Genomic DNA, 16762 nt, shown 5'->3' with positions numbered 1-16762 from the left:
ATAATATCTGAATACTACACAAGCAAAGAAAAAAATACGCATTCGTTTTAAGTAATTCCAGTGAAAATACACTCCGCTCACTAGAGGGCAGTGTTCTTCACAACCAACCGGAACCTTGCTTACTTACGTTGTCTCCTTCAAACATGGCGGCGTACGTCGCTGTTCGCTCGGTGTCTTTGCGAGGAGCCTTCCCTTTCCCACGGAGGACAGCGGGCTCTCCTCTTACCGCCGCGAGTCTCCGGTGTTTTTATGCCACAGACACGCCATTCCAAGAGTCGACGGAAGAATATCACTTCGTCCAGCGTCTCATCCCGCCGTCGCGTGTGCCCTCTCCGCCCAAGCACTTCGGTCCGACCCCGTCGGGGTGGACCCCCCCGGCAGAGTCCCCGCCGGATCTTCCCTACATGATCCGCCGCTCCCGAATGCATAACGTTCCGGTGTACACTGACGTGACCCACGGGAACCGTCACATGACGTTGGTCCGCAAGGTGGAGGGCGACATCTGGGCTTTGGAACGAGACGCCAAAGAGTACCTGAAGAAATTGACTGGCCGAGAATTGGCGACGCAAGTCAACGAGGTCACGATGACGCTTCGGGTCAAAGGCTATTTTGATAAGGAGCTGAAGGAATGGTTGATTAGTAAAGGCTTCTGAAAGAACGCGGAATCAGAAGACTCAAACTTGTCTTATTCAACCAGAAATACAATTTTCGGAAATCTTTGGAAACAAGTGGAGTTTTTGTCAGTGTTGTTTGTAGATAATTGCGTTCAAATGTTCATAAAGCAAAAAAAAAATGTAAATGCATATTGTGTATTGTTTTTACTTGCGTTCATGACATCAAATAGATGATCAAATACCTTTTTCTTCCAGGAAAGCATGCGAATTTGAATGAACATCAAACACTGCATCTTGATTTAAACACTTTGAACACTTTATATGTGATTTTTAAACCGCTTTATCCTCATTAGGATCGCAGGGGGTGCTGAAGCCTATGCCAGCTGATCACAACCATTCACGCTCACACCCATACCTAGGGGCAATTTAGTGTACAATCAGCCTACCATACATGTTTTTTTAGAATGTGGGAGGAAACCGGACTACCCGGAGGAAACCAGCGCTGGCCCGGGGAGAACACGCAAACTCCACACAGGTGAACGTGACCTGGATTTGAATCCAGGACCCCAGAGCTGTGAGTCCGACGCGCTAACCACTCGCTCCATCTACCAATAGTACCGCTGCCTATATATATAATTTCGCAAATTACCTACTCCCACAAAGTGTAACAAACTGAACAAATATGGTAAGATATATGTGATACTGGTATGGAACTACCTTTGAGGTAAATTCCAATTAAAAACAATTGGTATTCTACAGTATACTTTTTGGGGGGGGCTTCATGCCAGCAAGCACAAATGTGCCTAATTTGCTCACAGTCCAGCATGGCTGTAATAGCTGTTTAGTTTTCATGATAGTTTAACTTTTGAATCCCCTCTACATCAATTTTTTTCAAGTTAATTTGCCAGTTTTGTCTTTTCTTGAAATTATTAGTTTTCATTTAATTTGTTTTTCAAAAATGTGGTTATTTTACAGGTGTGGGGATAAACAAAGGACACAACAAAACGTTTTTTAAGTAGGCATTCTTTAATTACAAACTAAACGGTTTTCATTTGTTTATATTAACTACTCCATACAGAGTATCAAAACTGAGTTTATTATTTGTTTTGTGAACATACAGTACAGTTTCAGCTAGTTCTTCTTTCCCCTATAATTTTATTCAGCTAATAAAATCTGTCCAATTCTAGTTTTTGGCATTGTCCGTTTTCATTAGCGATAACCTCACATTTCACTCAGTTTTGATCGTTAATTAGTCTTTATTGGCTAAGATACATTACAGACAAATCAAACAAACTAATAGCACACATGTACAAATAAGAATTCAAAGAAAGCTTCTAAAAATATGAATACGCTGATAAATGATTAATGCTGTATTGTGGACTGTCCTGACAAATGAAGGCGGGAGTCGAAGTCTTTGTAGCGTTTGCTTAAATTATCCAGTTGATCAGCTGAGAAGTACAGAACAGAAACAAATGTTTTAAATGTTATATGAAACACAACAGCAAGTGACTTTGAAAAGATAGCAGACCATATTTTGCACACAAATCCATCTGAAAGTGAAAGAATGAATAATAATGAACTTAGATCCTAATTCATCTTCATTTCATAGCTGTCTTGGCTCCACCCAGTAAAAAAACCCTGACAGTTTTCCTCCAGTTCAGTCATGAATCAACTCATTTGCTGCCATTGACGGAGCTTGATGTCCAATTAGAGCTGGGCGATATGACAAAAATTATTACGATAAAAAATTATCAGTATCGATAATCACGATAACTATTACATATTTCTGTGAATAAGTAAATAAATTACTTTCCTCATTCAAATATGAAAGTAACTGTTACCTTACTTTATAAGAAAATAATATGAAATACGATTTTTGTGCAATAAAGGCAAGACAACTCCCTCCTTACACTAAGAAAAGTACAGAATAAAACCTGCAGAAATTGTGACAGGGGTCTTTATTTTTATAAATTTGCCTTCAAACCAAAAATTGCTGTGCAATATAAAATAATCAACTGGAGGCATCATCATCATTGGCAAAAAGACTATTTTCAGCCTCACAAAAAGAAACAGTGTAAACTTATTTCACATGTGGCCATTTGCCAAAAAAAAACGTGGGATGAACTTAACCCATTTTAACCCAAGATAACAAGTTTTAAATTTTTGCAACATTTTCAGAACATTTACATAAGATGGGGAAACACCTTGATATCAAGTGAGAAAAATGTCCTCAAATGAGGACAGTGGTTTAGGGACATTGATGATAGGTTCACCAATTTTCACCCCTTTTCAATAAGGCATTTAAAAAAGAAAGAAAACTCCAGAATTTACTTGGATCTTTTAGTGGGTCGGTTTGGTGTTGTCCTGCATCTCATAATCGCTCATTTTGGCCGTGTTGTTGTCCTTTTGCTTTTTTGCTCCGAGTTAGCCCATATTGCTAACATGCTTAAAACATGTTTCCTCATCGTCCTCGTCTCCTGAATGTTGGTCTTGAACTAGCATTCATCTCGCAACAGCACCTCTGTTCTCTCTGGTGGTCAGCTGGTTTAATTGCAGTTTAGAATTATCAATTTTTTATCAAACATTTTAATATTATTGTTGACAAAAATTATTTCACGATAATTATCGCTATCGTTTTATCGCCCAGCTCTACGTCCAATGGAATCGACTCCCTGGCAGCAAATGTTTGCTGTCAGCTTTCCCAGTCAAAATGGATTGGACGTCTATCCCTATCATGGTAGTGAAACATGAAGTTCACAGCCAGTCCTCCTAGCTTAAATGAATACGACTTCTCCCATTGTCGTTGGCAAACAATGAGTTCAACATGCATTACAAGCGAGCTGGGACTCACATAAAGTGATGTTTCCTTGTCCGCCCCAGGAACGGTATGTTTGAAGCTGGCGCACTTCCTCCTTTACCGACAATGAAGCATCTGATATTCCTGTTATTATTTCCAACTCCTGCAGAAGTACACATCAGCGTTAGGATCGTTTTCAAACAGTGTATATGTGCGTGCGCGTATGTGTAATGTACCATGCTGCAAGCCCGTAGAAGTTCGTATACTCTCTGGAAAACTTGGGCGTCTGCACTCAAGCTAGGTGGCTCTCCCGCAAAACTGAGTCTCAGGTCTTTCTCATACGCCTGAGAGAATGTGTTCATCAGCTGCTGGAGGTCACGTATTGCATCATCCAGCACGCAGGAAGTGAAGACAAGGGAACTTGGCACATCATTTGTTGTCAGGAACTCACACTGAGTGGGGCAAAACAAAAGGCACTTTCAACATTCAACATATTTGCCCTAGTTCTAAAATGAAAGATTTGCACTTTCGTCAAATGGCTGAAATATTTCAGTAGACATTAAAGAAAACATGTTTTAGGACGTTCTCCCCAGGCATGCATGGGTTTTCTCTGGGTAATCCGGTTCACTCACACATGCCAAAAACATGTCTAGTAGGCTGGTTGAAATCTCTAAATTGCCCGTAGGTATGAGTGCCTGCATGAATGGGATGGCCGCCAATTCAGGTTGCCTCCTGCCCGTAGTCTGCTGGGATAGGCACCAAGCACCCCTCTACTCCCCAGCACTCATTGCAAGGATAATCTGACTGGTGTTCCTTTTTTGGAGGGGAAAAATATGGTTTTGTACAAGGACATGACACCGTCAAGAAGATTGCCAAATTCGATGGTTCTGACTATGTTGTCATCAATCCAGAACAAACCTGGAATGAGGGAAACAGTCTTATTCGGTGCACCATTTTCTTCCTCATCTTTTCTCTTTGAGTTGAGCGTGCGATTCCTGCCCTCCGCTTGCGAGTTTTAGCGTGAATTTGGACATTTGTATGAACATTTTTTGATTTGTTTATACTAATGCAAAATACCACGCTGCATTGAAGGCGCAAACTTTTGAGACGCAAAGTGGCAAGGGATTATCATTATCATAGTCATTGCTAACACCACTGTGTTTCTGATTGAAGTACAATATTGGTATGATAACGCAGTATGATTTTGCACAGCGAAATGCTTATCTGGCATACCATAAAGTTGTGCTTTCAATGTTTTGATCCAGGCCGCAGCACCGTGTTTTATTGCTCCTTTCATACAGGGTGTAGTTTGTAAAGCTGCACTCGGTTAAAAAGACGACAACATTTTCTCATATTTAGCGCCAGTTTTTCCAAATATGGTGTAAAAATGGTAGTCACTTTTTGTTTGCATATTACATATAAATAAATACTGAAGTTGCTAAATATTATAAGTAAATGTGAATTCTAAATTGTAAATTTTAATGTTAAATCTAAATTGCAAACATAAACGCTAAATCTACATTGCAAACATAAACGCTAAATCTAAATTGTAAATATAAATCCTAAATCTAAATGGGAAATTTAAATGTTAAATAGAAACCCTAAATAGAATAGCATCCCATACTTTCAAATGTGAAGATCATACCTCAGATTGTAGCTTTTCCAACATGGAGCGAGTAGACTGAACGATGCTGGCCAAACTCTCAGCATCGTCCTCTCTTGGCTTTTTCAATTTGGACTCAGCAATCTTGTGTAAAACCCTGCGCCATAAAAATAAATTAAAACTATTGTGCAAGTGCTGTATTAGCTGATGTAGAAAAAACAAGGTCGCGGGGAAAGAGGCAAACGTACGTGCTGTCAGAAAGATTGAAACTCAGCGAAGGGTTGAGAATGTGTTCAAGATGAGCAAGATTATCGGCTTCAAAGAGCTTGTGGGGCAGCAGCCCCCTGTTAAGATCAAGGGATAAAGTGCATTCCGAGACCACATCTAAAAGTTGATCTAGGAACTGAAGCTGCTGCCGACTACTCGCATCACCCTGGGGAAAATATAAGCATGGAAACATTACAAGGCAAAATCCTAATAATGAAGATAAAACGGGTTGTCCTGGCAAGTCTTTTCACCTTAATCAAGTCCAGGTTATCTCCTTTGCACAGCATCAGACCCTGGCCTACAGCAGCCATCCCTGTTTACAAGGACGGGGCACACACAAAGATGTGCTGGTCTGACAACATCCACACTAATTTCACCATCATTGATGTTGTAGCATCATGCCTATTTATTTCATTTAAGGCAGAGGTGGCGAAGATGTGGCTCTTGAGCCACATGCGGCTCCCGAGTACAATGAAATCTTTGCTCCTTTTTATATTTTGCCTCGTTTCATGTTTCTCATTTTTATTCTCTCTTAAAACACACTCATTCACCAGGTCCAATTAAAAACAAATAATAATTTTATTTTATATTTTACAAATTATGCCATTCTGACGTAAGGTGTGGCTTTGTGACTCACAGTTTAAAATGTTTGGCTCGTTGCGTCTAACTTGTTCGCCACCCCTGATTTAAGGTTTCAATTTAAAAATAATTCAAAGACAAATAGTAATGTGTTACCCTTTGTCAATATATCTGGGTCTCTTTTTCTTAATGCCTCCTCTTTCAGACTGCCAACGTTTGGGTCAATGCTGTGAAGGCAAGTTGTCACTTTAACACAGCTGAATAATTCATAACATACTACGAGCGATTGGGTACAAATTTATTCTCATTTTTCTTCACCTGCAGCAGATCCAGGTCAGTATTTCGGTTCTAAATTGGGATGGAGTGCAGAGTAGATGAAGCGTGTCTTCAGAATTGAAGGTGAACACATCTTTTAGCAAGGGACAGGGTGCATTCTAAAGGAAAGGCAAACAGCGTTAACACCTGAAGAGTCTTGGCACTTACTGCCTTACGCAGAAGATCATATGATCCCCAAGCGATCCCAGATAGATAAATCGTTCATCTTATCTGACCGAATTTTCACACTGAGAAATTAGCTTACCATCAGACGTAAATAAATGCGTTGAGCCTGTTCCGTTTCGTTTGAAACGGCCGCCATTTTCTTCTTCGCTGGCATGACATCAGGGTTGCCAGATTGGAAATATAGTATCCAGGTAAAAAAAAACTACATTCTATAAAACAAAAAAACAAAAAAACTAACAAAACCCCGAAAATTACAATATAAGAGTTCCCCAAAACACCCTTATATTTTAAATAAGTGAACAGTTGGGGGGACAATACCGGCAGAATCATTGCAGTTTCGCCAATAAGCATCATGGGAAATGAAGTTCTTTTAAATGGTTAAAAACAATTATATCATTTTTGTTTCACTGAACTCAAAATTAGTAATTACTAACTGAATATCTTATTCATTAGCAAATGTAAAAAGTACATGTGTCTATAAAAAAAGTATTTGGGAAAATGACTAATTTGGCAACCCCTTTGGCCCGTGCGCATTGCGTTTTTTCTCTTCCGCTTGATTACAAAATTTCGCTTATTACTGCCTGCAGGTGGCGACATTGAGAATTGTAGCTTGTAAAAATAACACTTTTCGACAAAGAAGAAAGCCATTTCCTACATGAGCGCGATAGCTTGCTTCCCTACCAAATAAAGCATTTGAAAGCATTTCAGTGCAATTTAAAGGACTAATTGCAAGACTCAAGTTGTTTAAAGAGACTTGCGCTACAAAATGAAGAAAAAGAGCTCCGAAAAGAAACGCCATGTGGTCGCGTGGATCAACAAAGCGGAATGGGATCAAGTACGTGAATATCTTTATTCCAAAGATTGCGCCTTGCAGAAAAATGCCCTCCATAGAATATCGGCGTGGAAAGCGAGGTACGCCAATAGTACTCCCGTGTCGATGGACTGCACCGCGGACCTGGTGAGGTGTCAAGTGCTGGACCGGTCCGAAAAGTTGGACTCTCACGAGTTGACACTGCTTTACGGGGCGGCCCTGGTGAGGTTCACCAACTTGATCACCGAACGCCAACAAGGAAAATTTGCTCGCCCCTTAAGGCGCCTGGCCGGAAATTTAAATATTCCGCAATGGGTCGTCAATATTCGGCACGAGGTCACTCATCGCAAACTCCCTGCCTTGAAATGGTGCCGAAAGGGATGCGAGGTGGTTCTGGAGTGGCTCCAGCAGGAGTACTGGTCCAGGCAGTTGGGAGGAGTGTCCAGTGCGGACTGGGAGGATCAGACTGATGGGGAGGATGAAGAGATGGAGCTGAAAAGGCACGAAGAAGTGCGTTTGACAAGGCAAAAAGAATTGGACGCGTACAAGAATGCACGGGAATTTCTAATCTCCTTCCGAAAAGAACAGTTTGACGCTTGTGCGGTGCTGGAAGCCACGGGAAAGGACACGTGGCCCGGCCCGATGGCTGATATGAGCTGGATATTAGGTGAGATCAAGCATTTTTCTTTGGAGTTTGGCGAATTGCTGCTCGATGTCCTCTTAGAAGACGGATTCCTAATTCCAACAGCGGAGCAGCTGTCATCTTTAAAGTGCGCCCCCTCTGACGACGGGTCATGTGATCCCCCGGAGGCGAAACTTCCCAGAGTTTTCCTCCGTTTTTGGCTCCCCCTGCTAAAAACACTGAACTCACAGTCCTTCGTTCATTTCTTCCTGGAGAAACTCTTTGCGGAGCTGAAACTTGCCTCTGGCGAGCAGAGCACCCACAGGATGTTGTTCATTTCCGCATGGATTTCAGAAGTTTTGCTCTGTAACAGGAACAAGACTGACTATCATTTTGAAACAAAAGCACAGAAGAAAGCCAGGATGAAGGATAGGATTTTTGTCAAACGCATCCAGCTGAGGTGGCAGCAGCTGCTGTCTGCCTGCTTGGACGCGCCTTGTGCCAGAACGTCTCACCTGCTCTCTTTGGTCCTGGAGGACATGGAGCATCCTCTACCTCTGGAAACCCAGCAAAGGCTGCTGCAGCTCAGCTCCATCTACACTCAGACAAAACCTTGCCAACCTGACGGAGAGCCGCAACCCAGGCCTATTTACACACTGGAGAGTTTGCGTGAGAAGCTCCAGCGATCGGATCGCCAAGGCCATTCGCCGCAACTGCAGAAGAAGCAAAGAGGGGAGGGAAACAAATGGTCCGATGTAGAGGTGGAAACGGCCAAGTTGCTCCGAGGGTCTCCGTGGCAGTTGTGCTGCGATAAGGTTTTGTGGAAGAATTACCCTCTTGGAAAAGTGCCGGGTCAGTCAGACGAGCCTTCGTGCCTGATGGTGGACAATTACTCCACTATGACCGTGTACGAGCAGCCCGCCGAGTTGGAGAAGAGCGCGCCTCGGAGTGTGTCGGGATCTTCCACGAGGATAGCTGATGGTCATCTTTGGAGCCACGCAGACCTTAGCAAGCTTAAAACGGGACTACAGCTTTTTTGATTCTTAGTTAACACTATCAAGTATACCAGCTTGTTGTTAATGTTTCATTATGCTTTCTTGTTTTATAGGCGTTGACAGTGTATCACTTATTCACAATTTGTTTTTTTTGTACAGGTCAATCGCTGAGTGGCGTATTAGAAAACAGCAGTTTGTTATGTTTTATCAGAACAGTATTCCCAAAAGGCTATATTGAATAGTTTTGTAGTTTTCAATGGACTTTTGGCAGCCATTACCAATTATGAAAAATACATTTTCATTAACACTAGCGGTAAGCCACATTTTCTTTTTACATGTATTCGGATGGGTGAAAAAAACTGGGAGATCTAAATGGCATTCACAATGTGTCTAATAAGATTATCTGTTCACATGGTCAATAAAAGTTGTATTGACGCATTTAAAATCCATTTATCAATTGTTTCTTTTAAATAAATAAAAAATTAACTACTTTTCTTGACTTTTTCAGTCCTGTGGAAGGTGGCAACCTTTTTGAAACTGGAAACTACTTCTTACTGATGAATGTGAGCGGTTAGTAGTTTGATAGACATGTTTGCTCAAATATCCCCAATAGTTTATACTAATTTTAATGATTAATCCATTTTATTTAGGTTAAAACACTGCTTAAGTTAATGATTTTTTTGAGTGTTTTATTCTTGGGCACCCTGGTGTAAGAGTGGTTAGTGTGTCGGCCTCACAGTGGGAAACCTGGGTTCAAATCCAGGTTGCTCCACCTGTGTGAAGTTTCATGTTCTCCACGGGCCTGCGTAGGTTTTCTCCAGGTACTCCGGTTTCCTCCCACATTCCAAAGACATACATGGTAGGCTGATTGGACACTCTAAATTGCCCCTAGGTATGAGTGTAATCGTGAATGGTTGTTTGTCTCCTTGTGCCCTGCGATTGGCTGGCCACCAATTCAGGGTGTCCCCCGCATCTGGCCGAAGTCAGCTGGGAAAGGCGCGAGCGACCCCAGTGGGGATAAAGCGGTTGGTTCAGAAAATGAGATGAGATTTTATTCTCGTGTACGTTTGTAAAATGCTGGGCATTTTCTCAGCACAAAATGTTGTTTGTATTTTTCCTTATTTTCCATAGCCTAAACACTTTTTTTTAACTTACAATGTAATGACACAAACTAGAAACACATCTTTTGACAATTTGAGAATATTTGTACACTTAAACAAGCTTCACAACACAAGACACGGCAGAGATGTTACAAAGAATACAATGACTGCTGATTAAGTCACATAACAGAAGATAGGGCGGATTATAACTTCTTGGCTGACATTGGCGGTGCTAGACGTCCAATCAATTTTAACTGGGAATTGCAGCAGTCACAGCCAGTCCTTCCAGTTAAGATGAATTGGACGCCTGTCATTGCCAATGTTAGTTAGTTAGTTAGTTAAATATCATAAACTGTTTGCATCAATTATATTGCCTTTACAGCCTTTTGGTTCATAAAGATGGATAAACAGGTGAACATGCACCATATACATATTCAAATTTGGTGCCTTTAGGACAAATTCCGATTTCAAAATGTAGAATTTTGCCAAAATATGAAGATCAATTAAATAGAAATGTTGACTGCAGTTTAATAGTCAACAAAACAAATAAAGATTAGAAAGAAGGAAAAATGTTTGATCTCGGTTTAAAGCAAGGCAAACGTCACCATGACGTTGCGCCGCCATTTTGAAAGGCGAGTTAAGCGGCAGTTGTTTCACAAGAGTTCTTCACTTTTGGATCTGCAATTGTTTGATACCGTGGGCATAAGACGGAAGCGGGACAATCAAACTCGACGAGCATCAATCTATTACATCGTATCGGCGAACAGGTTTGAGAAATTGGTAAATTGGCTGTGTAGATATTGTTTTGTGTCGTCGGGCATCGGCGCTGCATCGCGCGTTGACTTAGCTTTAGCATTAGCTAACAAAAACGACGCGGTCAGATTCGGTCTTGAGAGAAAACCTAAAAGACGCGTAACGTGTTTCATGCAATTTATCTACAAAACAGTGAATGTTGTTTCCTTGTTTTTAAGTACTTCTTTGTATGGGCCTTGTCAACATAAAAGGGCTGATGTAACAATGTGCGTCACATCACAATTATATTCAATATACTACAACTTTGACCTGGAATAAATAGTTTGCATGCCTGAATATGGATATGGTACAATCGCATACTTAACCGGTTAATGTGCCTGAGATGTTTCACGCATTTTTGTGATAGTTTGGTTACTTCCGTTTGGAGTCGCGTTGCAACGTTGTTCTGACGTTTAAGGTAAGAAGTTCAGTAATAAAAAGGTGGGCATCAAAACTGATGGCGGCCACATAGACGCAACATTTTACATTTTAATCACTACGTACATAAAAGCAATCCAATTCTGAAAATGGACGACCTGCATGCTCTGAAGTGTTACTTGCATAACTCGTTACATGTCAGAATTTTGTAATCGAAAAATGGACGACCTGCATGCTCTTTGAAGTGTTACTTGCATAACTCGTTACATGTCAGAATTTTGTAATCGGGAGATTGTTTGATATAAATATTTACTTACTGAAAGTTGGTATCCTGTGCATCAAAGACAGCTGCTTATGCACCGATGTTGCAAATTGGCATATCCAAAAACCTTGTCACTGATGGGCCGATTTTACCATCAGCAAGTCTGACTAAAACTACATGATCTTTTTCCCCTGCTTACTAAATGGTTGTTTTAATCGGCAGTGGCTCCTTAGCCCGTAACTGGTCAAATAGTCCCAGGGGCTATTTAGCCGGTAACCTATTATTTAACATTGAGTGAATAGGGGATTTTCTAAACCATTTAACCAATCTTATTGAAATTTGGTGTTATTGCCAATTGATAGATTTTAACATTAGGTCAATTGGGATTTAATGACTATTATTTAGGCAGTGGCTCTGTAGCCGTAGTTTCTTAATATTTACCCCACACAGAATTCTTACCGGCTAAATAGCCTTATGGGGCCATATAGGCTATTTGACCGGTTACCGGCTAAATGGCCATATCAGCTATTTGACCGATTACCGGCTAAATGGCCATATCAGCTATTTGACCGGTTACCGGCTAAATAGCCATATGGGGCCATATAGGCTATTTGACCGGTTACCGGCTAAATAGCCATATGGGGCCATATAGGCTATTTGACCGGTTACCGGCTAAATAGCCATATGGGGCCATATAGGCTATTTGACCGGTTACCGGCTAAATAGCCATATGGGGCCATATAGGCTATTTGACCGGTTACCGGCTAAATAGCCATATGGGGCCATATAGGCTATTTGACCGGTTACCGGCTAAATAGCCATATGGGGCCATATAGGCTATTTGACCGGTTACCGGCTAAATAGCCATATGGGGCCATATAGGCTATTTGACCGTTTACCGGCTAAGGAGCCACTGCCATTATTTAACATTGAGTGAATAGAAGATTTTGGGGCCATATAGGCTATTTGACCGGTTACCGGCAAAATTGCCCCTGGGACTATTTGACCGGTTACCGGCTAAATAGCCCCTGGGACTATTTGACCGGTTACCGGCTAAATAGCCCCTGGGACTATTTGACGGGTTACCGGCTAAATAGCCCCTGGGACTATTTGACCGGTTACCGGCTAAATAGCCCCTGGGACTACTTGACCGGTTACCGGCTAAATAACCCCTGGGACTATTTGACGGGTTACCGGCTAAATAGCCCCTGGGACTATTTGACCGGTTACCGGCTAAATAGCCCCTGGGACTATTTGATTGGTTACCGGCTAAGGAGCCACTGTCGTTTTAATCCCAATACCGACCGATCAAAGATTTTGCTCCGGTCACCGTTACGAATAAAAGGAAAGTCTTTTTGCCATCTAACCTGATATTTAGAATCATATTTTGTCTTTTTGCTGGGTTTGTTATTGTTTCTTCCATTTTGCTTTTGATCTGCAAGATGTAGAATGAAGCAATTTCAGGTATGTGAGGCATGAACAGAGAAGGTGCTTTGGCTAAATCTGTCTGAAGGGAACTACACAGTCACCTCTAAAACCAGCCCTTGTTGATCTGTTGGTGACTTGCATAAATTATTGTAGCTTGTATCAGTGGAGCGCCAACTCGGTGTAGGGAAAAATAAACAGAATATAGACTATAAATTTAGACGGTGTCACCAATTGCGGTGTTTTTTTTTAATCTTTTGTCTTCATAGTGCTTTTTTCCGGGATGCTGTCTGGAAATAGGGAGAAATCAATCTGGTGGCGGGAGACTGGATTTATGCTTGGTAATTGGAAGACTTGCCGTATTTACTCGCATATAAGCCGTATTTTTCAGACAAAAAAATGATGACTGAATCAAGGGTACGGCTTATGTGCATAAAAAAAGACAGACTTTTTCTTTTTTTTTTAAATTGAATAATTTGATATTTTGCATTTACAAAGACAGGCATATTAACTTATGATATTGACCCTAATAATGTGCTTTGGATTTATACAGTATCTCAGAAATACCACATGCGATGATTTTAAGATTTTTCCCTCCAAAGTAACACATTTGTACTCCCTATTAAAACCATGAATATGGAGGTGAAAATTGTGAATCCGGGGGCGTCTTATACGCGAGAAATTTCAAATGAAGAAACAGCCCAAATTACAAACCATGACTTAAAATAGGATGATTTTCCTTAAACAACTCTGTATATTTTCGTATTATAAATTAAAACTCTGCAGGGTATGTAGGATATGTTGTAGTTGAATAATTTCTGTTTTGCTGATAATCATGGGAACTAGTTCCCAGAAAAGGTCTGTTTGGTAAGGAAATAAACACAATATTAATTAACATGATCGTTATTTGTTAATAGAAAAAAATACATACATGTTTTCTGATAGAAAACACGGTCAAAGTACATTTTTACAACCAGAGCTGGTTACAAAGTGAAATCTGTGAAAATCTTGCTATTGAGGTTGTTGTCAAATGCAGAAGCCAATCACTTGTCACGAGGAGACTATTTGTAACACCAGAATTATTAACTTAGGCAAAAAATAAAAAATACAGGTCACCTAATGAATTTTAATGTAATGTCTTGTTTTGCTACACATTGAATTCTGTTGCTTTCAAATTTGGGCAAAAAATAAGTCCAGTAGTATCTTGGCATGCCACATCTACTAGTAACACACATTTACATTTTCAGCAGAAGACTGAAAAGAGCCTCGAAAAAAACAAAACTTGGTAAAACTTGGCTTTTTAATGATAAATCACACTAAACAGTTTGACAGGGTTACTCAAAATGACTCAAAATATATGCCTTGAAGAGGAAGATCGTGCTTCCCATCTTGTGTAAAGGAGTTAATTTTTTTGTTCCAACAAAATATTAAAGATCTCCTTTGTTCATCTTCACAGGGATAAATCTCGTGTCATCTGGACATCTTTTGACTGTCCATTTGCCAGTGCAATGATAACCAGAAGAAGAGACCACCGCAACACTGCACTGGGGTCCCTGGAGATTGAAGTGAGCAGTGCTGTGAGTACTATAGAAGATTTTGCAAGTTTTCCCGAGGAGTTTCCAGCCCGGGATGTCGACAAGATGGAGGGGATGGAGTTGGAAGAGATTTTGGGAATTGAAGACCTGGAATGGAACATCGAGCCAACCTCGCCGATCTTCGACGTCGAGCTGGGCGATCTGTGCGGCGGCGAGAACGAAGATTCTGCTTCCGAAGTGGCATTTCCTTCTTCGCCAGACGCTGCGGCGGAGGCCACTTTAAAGATGGGGAGCAAGCGCCGGCTAGCGAACCAAGCCATCAACAAGAACGCAATCGCGGCTCGATTGAATCGCCTCAAAAAGAAAGAGTACGTTGACAGCCTAGAAAAGAAAGTGGGCATCATGTCCACGGAAAACAGCACACTCAAAAGAGAAAACTCTCATCTGAGCAAAAGAGTGGAAGAATTGGAAGATGAGACCAGGTACCTGCGAGCCGTGCTGGCCAATGAGAGCATGTTGGCTCAGCTGTTGTCACGGCTGAGCGGTGTGAATGGCATGAAATTATCCTCCTCGCTTTTCCAGGGCGCCGACTCAAACGACCACGACTACGCCCTGCCACGGAAATGCGTGAAAGTGGAGGCCAAAGAGACATCCGGTGGCGTGTGCCTCCACGTGGACAAGAACCATGTCTCAGTGGAGTTCTGCACTAAGTGTGCAGCCAGTGCGAGCACTTCGCTTAAAATGTAGGGTCAAGTACTTACCTCTGATTTCACATATTGAGATGAGACACGGCTCAATGTACTGTACCGGACCATCTTGATGGTGGACGAAGACTGTTAAATTCGTAATCCTCGATAGGATCCGCGGATTGTGCATGTGTTTGATGACATGATGGTTTGGGTGTGCGTTACTGCTAAACCTTGTTGACAGTTTCTTCTAGGTAATGCTTGATCTACCGTGAGGGATGTGAATGGCTTTCTGAACACCTTAACCTGCTTGACTTCATGGTAAGGATCAGAGCGGAAAGCATTTTTTTTGGTTTAAAGACATGTAAGAGCTGCATAAATCAAAGAATTGATATTAAAGATGTATAAATGGTGGTGAAGGTCCACAAAGAGTTTTTTTTTAACGTTTTAATTGACTTTCAAATGACAAACACTTGACGCTTATTCAAATGGATCTCTTTGTGAACCTGCACCATGATGGTAAAGAAGCATTTCATTTAGAGCCACTTGTTTTTCTTTATTACTGAAGTGGAGTCTTCTGATGGAGGTTGAAGAGACTGGACAAGCTGCTGCCATCATGGCCTGTTTTTTTTTTCATTTTCTGGGGGGATTCCCTCTTTCTTTTTTGAGGTAGTATCGGTAACAATGGTATTTGTCATTTTTTTGCCTATTCGACACAGCTTTTCTAGTAAAGACGTTCTTATTTCCTGTTTTTGGAGAGTTCAAATGCATCACGCTTGTGACTTTCGTTGTTGTAGTCATTGAAATATATCTAGAATCACTCAATTTTGGTGACAACTTGCCATCAGTTGTACAAATATGTAAAATGTGTACATAAATTGACCTCTGACAAAAGATGAACAAATAAATATTTTAATTTTATGCTTCAGTTGCAAATATTTACCTTGTTTTTGTGTGTCTTGTTGATATTAATGCTTCTCTCTTTTTCTTTCTGAACAGCAAGCTCTCTCCCGATAAAGATCTTTCTTTTCCTCAACATTTGGGTCGAGTCTGGTAAAGGTTGCAAGTATAAGGCATGCGCTGAAAAAGGTCCCTAGGGATGATCTTTTACATTTTGGCCTTTTTTTTCATTCGGGGAAAAATTGAAGATTGAAATGTGCTTGGCTCATGGCAAAATACAGTTTTAAGATGTCAAGATCTGGATTTGAACAGTCGACTTCAATTCAATGTTCATTGCAATATTGCTTTTTAACAAGTATGAAGTCTTGTAATCAGATCAAATACAGACTTGTAAAATATAAAAACGGAATTTACAAGAGAACAATATTTCATTCTGTAACATTTGTATGCATTTGTGAAACTCTTGATTAAAGCAGTGGTGTCCAAACAAAGGCCTGCTGTGGTCCGCCACCTAGTTTATATTGCCATGCAGCAAATAGATGAAAATATCACTTATTATGGGCAGCACAAGACGCTTGAATTGGGCCTATATTTTCTTGCACCTCTTGAATTGTAACACTAGATGGGGCTAGTCTATTCACTACACTGCCTCCTCAGCTCAGGGGTTAAAACCTGTTAAAAAAAGTAAGAACCTGTAGAATTTCAGTATTTTGCATGACCTAATTATATAAAAAGAAAACCCACTGTCACAAATTGAGCTATCGTGGTATATTTTCTTGCCTTCTTTGCTATCATTAGACAATATCTTTATACTGCAAAATTTATTTCATTACGTACTGTATATGTAATATATTAGTGTGCAATGTCTTTATAATTCTGGATTATTTTGTATCTT

General features: G+C 40.8%; 4 protein-coding genes across 4 annotated transcripts; 3 read left to right on the top strand and 1 right to left on the bottom strand.

Moving 5' to 3' along the window:
- The first annotated feature begins 100 nt into the window (after window positions 1-100).
- Window positions 101-697, top strand: mrpl49 (mitochondrial ribosomal protein L49). The gene has a single exon (XM_077614140.1). The coding sequence runs from the start codon at window positions 144-146 to the stop codon at window positions 651-653; it is 510 nt and encodes a 169-aa protein (XP_077470266.1). The 5' UTR covers window positions 101-143; the 3' UTR covers window positions 654-697.
- Window positions 698-1691: 994 nt separating this feature from the next.
- On the bottom strand, window positions 1692-6700 carry haus7 (HAUS augmin-like complex, subunit 7). Its single transcript, XM_077613774.1, has 9 exons — window positions 6441-6700; window positions 6179-6294; window positions 6017-6087; window positions 5533-5594; window positions 5263-5447; window positions 5057-5171; window positions 3648-3863; window positions 3466-3574; window positions 1692-2062 (listed from the first exon to the last, which is right to left on the bottom strand). The coding sequence occupies exons 1-9, from the start codon at window positions 6513-6515 to the stop codon at window positions 1977-1979; spliced, it is 1035 nt and encodes a 344-aa protein (XP_077469900.1). The 5' UTR covers window positions 6516-6700; the 3' UTR covers window positions 1692-1976.
- Window positions 6701-6965: 265 nt separating this feature from the next.
- Window positions 6966-9278, top strand: las1l (LAS1 like ribosome biogenesis factor). Its single transcript, XM_077613650.1, has one exon. The coding sequence runs from the start codon at window positions 7128-7130 to the stop codon at window positions 8832-8834; it is 1707 nt and encodes a 568-aa protein (XP_077469776.1). The 5' UTR covers window positions 6966-7127; the 3' UTR covers window positions 8835-9278.
- Window positions 9279-10466: 1188 nt separating this feature from the next.
- crebzf (CREB/ATF bZIP transcription factor) lies at window positions 10467-15888 on the top strand. Its single transcript, XM_077613897.1, has 5 exons — window positions 10467-10656; window positions 14203-14763; window positions 14864-15024; window positions 15212-15288; window positions 15536-15888. Exons 1-3 carry the CDS (start codon window positions 10496-10498, stop codon window positions 14910-14912), a joined length of 771 nt encoding a protein of 256 aa, XP_077470023.1. The 5' UTR covers window positions 10467-10495; the 3' UTR covers window positions 14913-15024; window positions 15212-15288; window positions 15536-15888.
- The last annotated feature ends 874 nt before the right edge of the window (window positions 15889-16762 follow it).

This window comes from Stigmatopora argus, chromosome 1, assembly GCF_051989625.1.
Source record: "Stigmatopora argus isolate UIUO_Sarg chromosome 1, RoL_Sarg_1.0, whole genome shotgun sequence".
Classification (NCBI taxonomy): Eukaryota; Metazoa; Chordata; class Actinopteri; order Syngnathiformes; family Syngnathidae; genus Stigmatopora; species Stigmatopora argus.
This window is presented reverse-complemented; position numbering and strand designations above follow the sequence as displayed.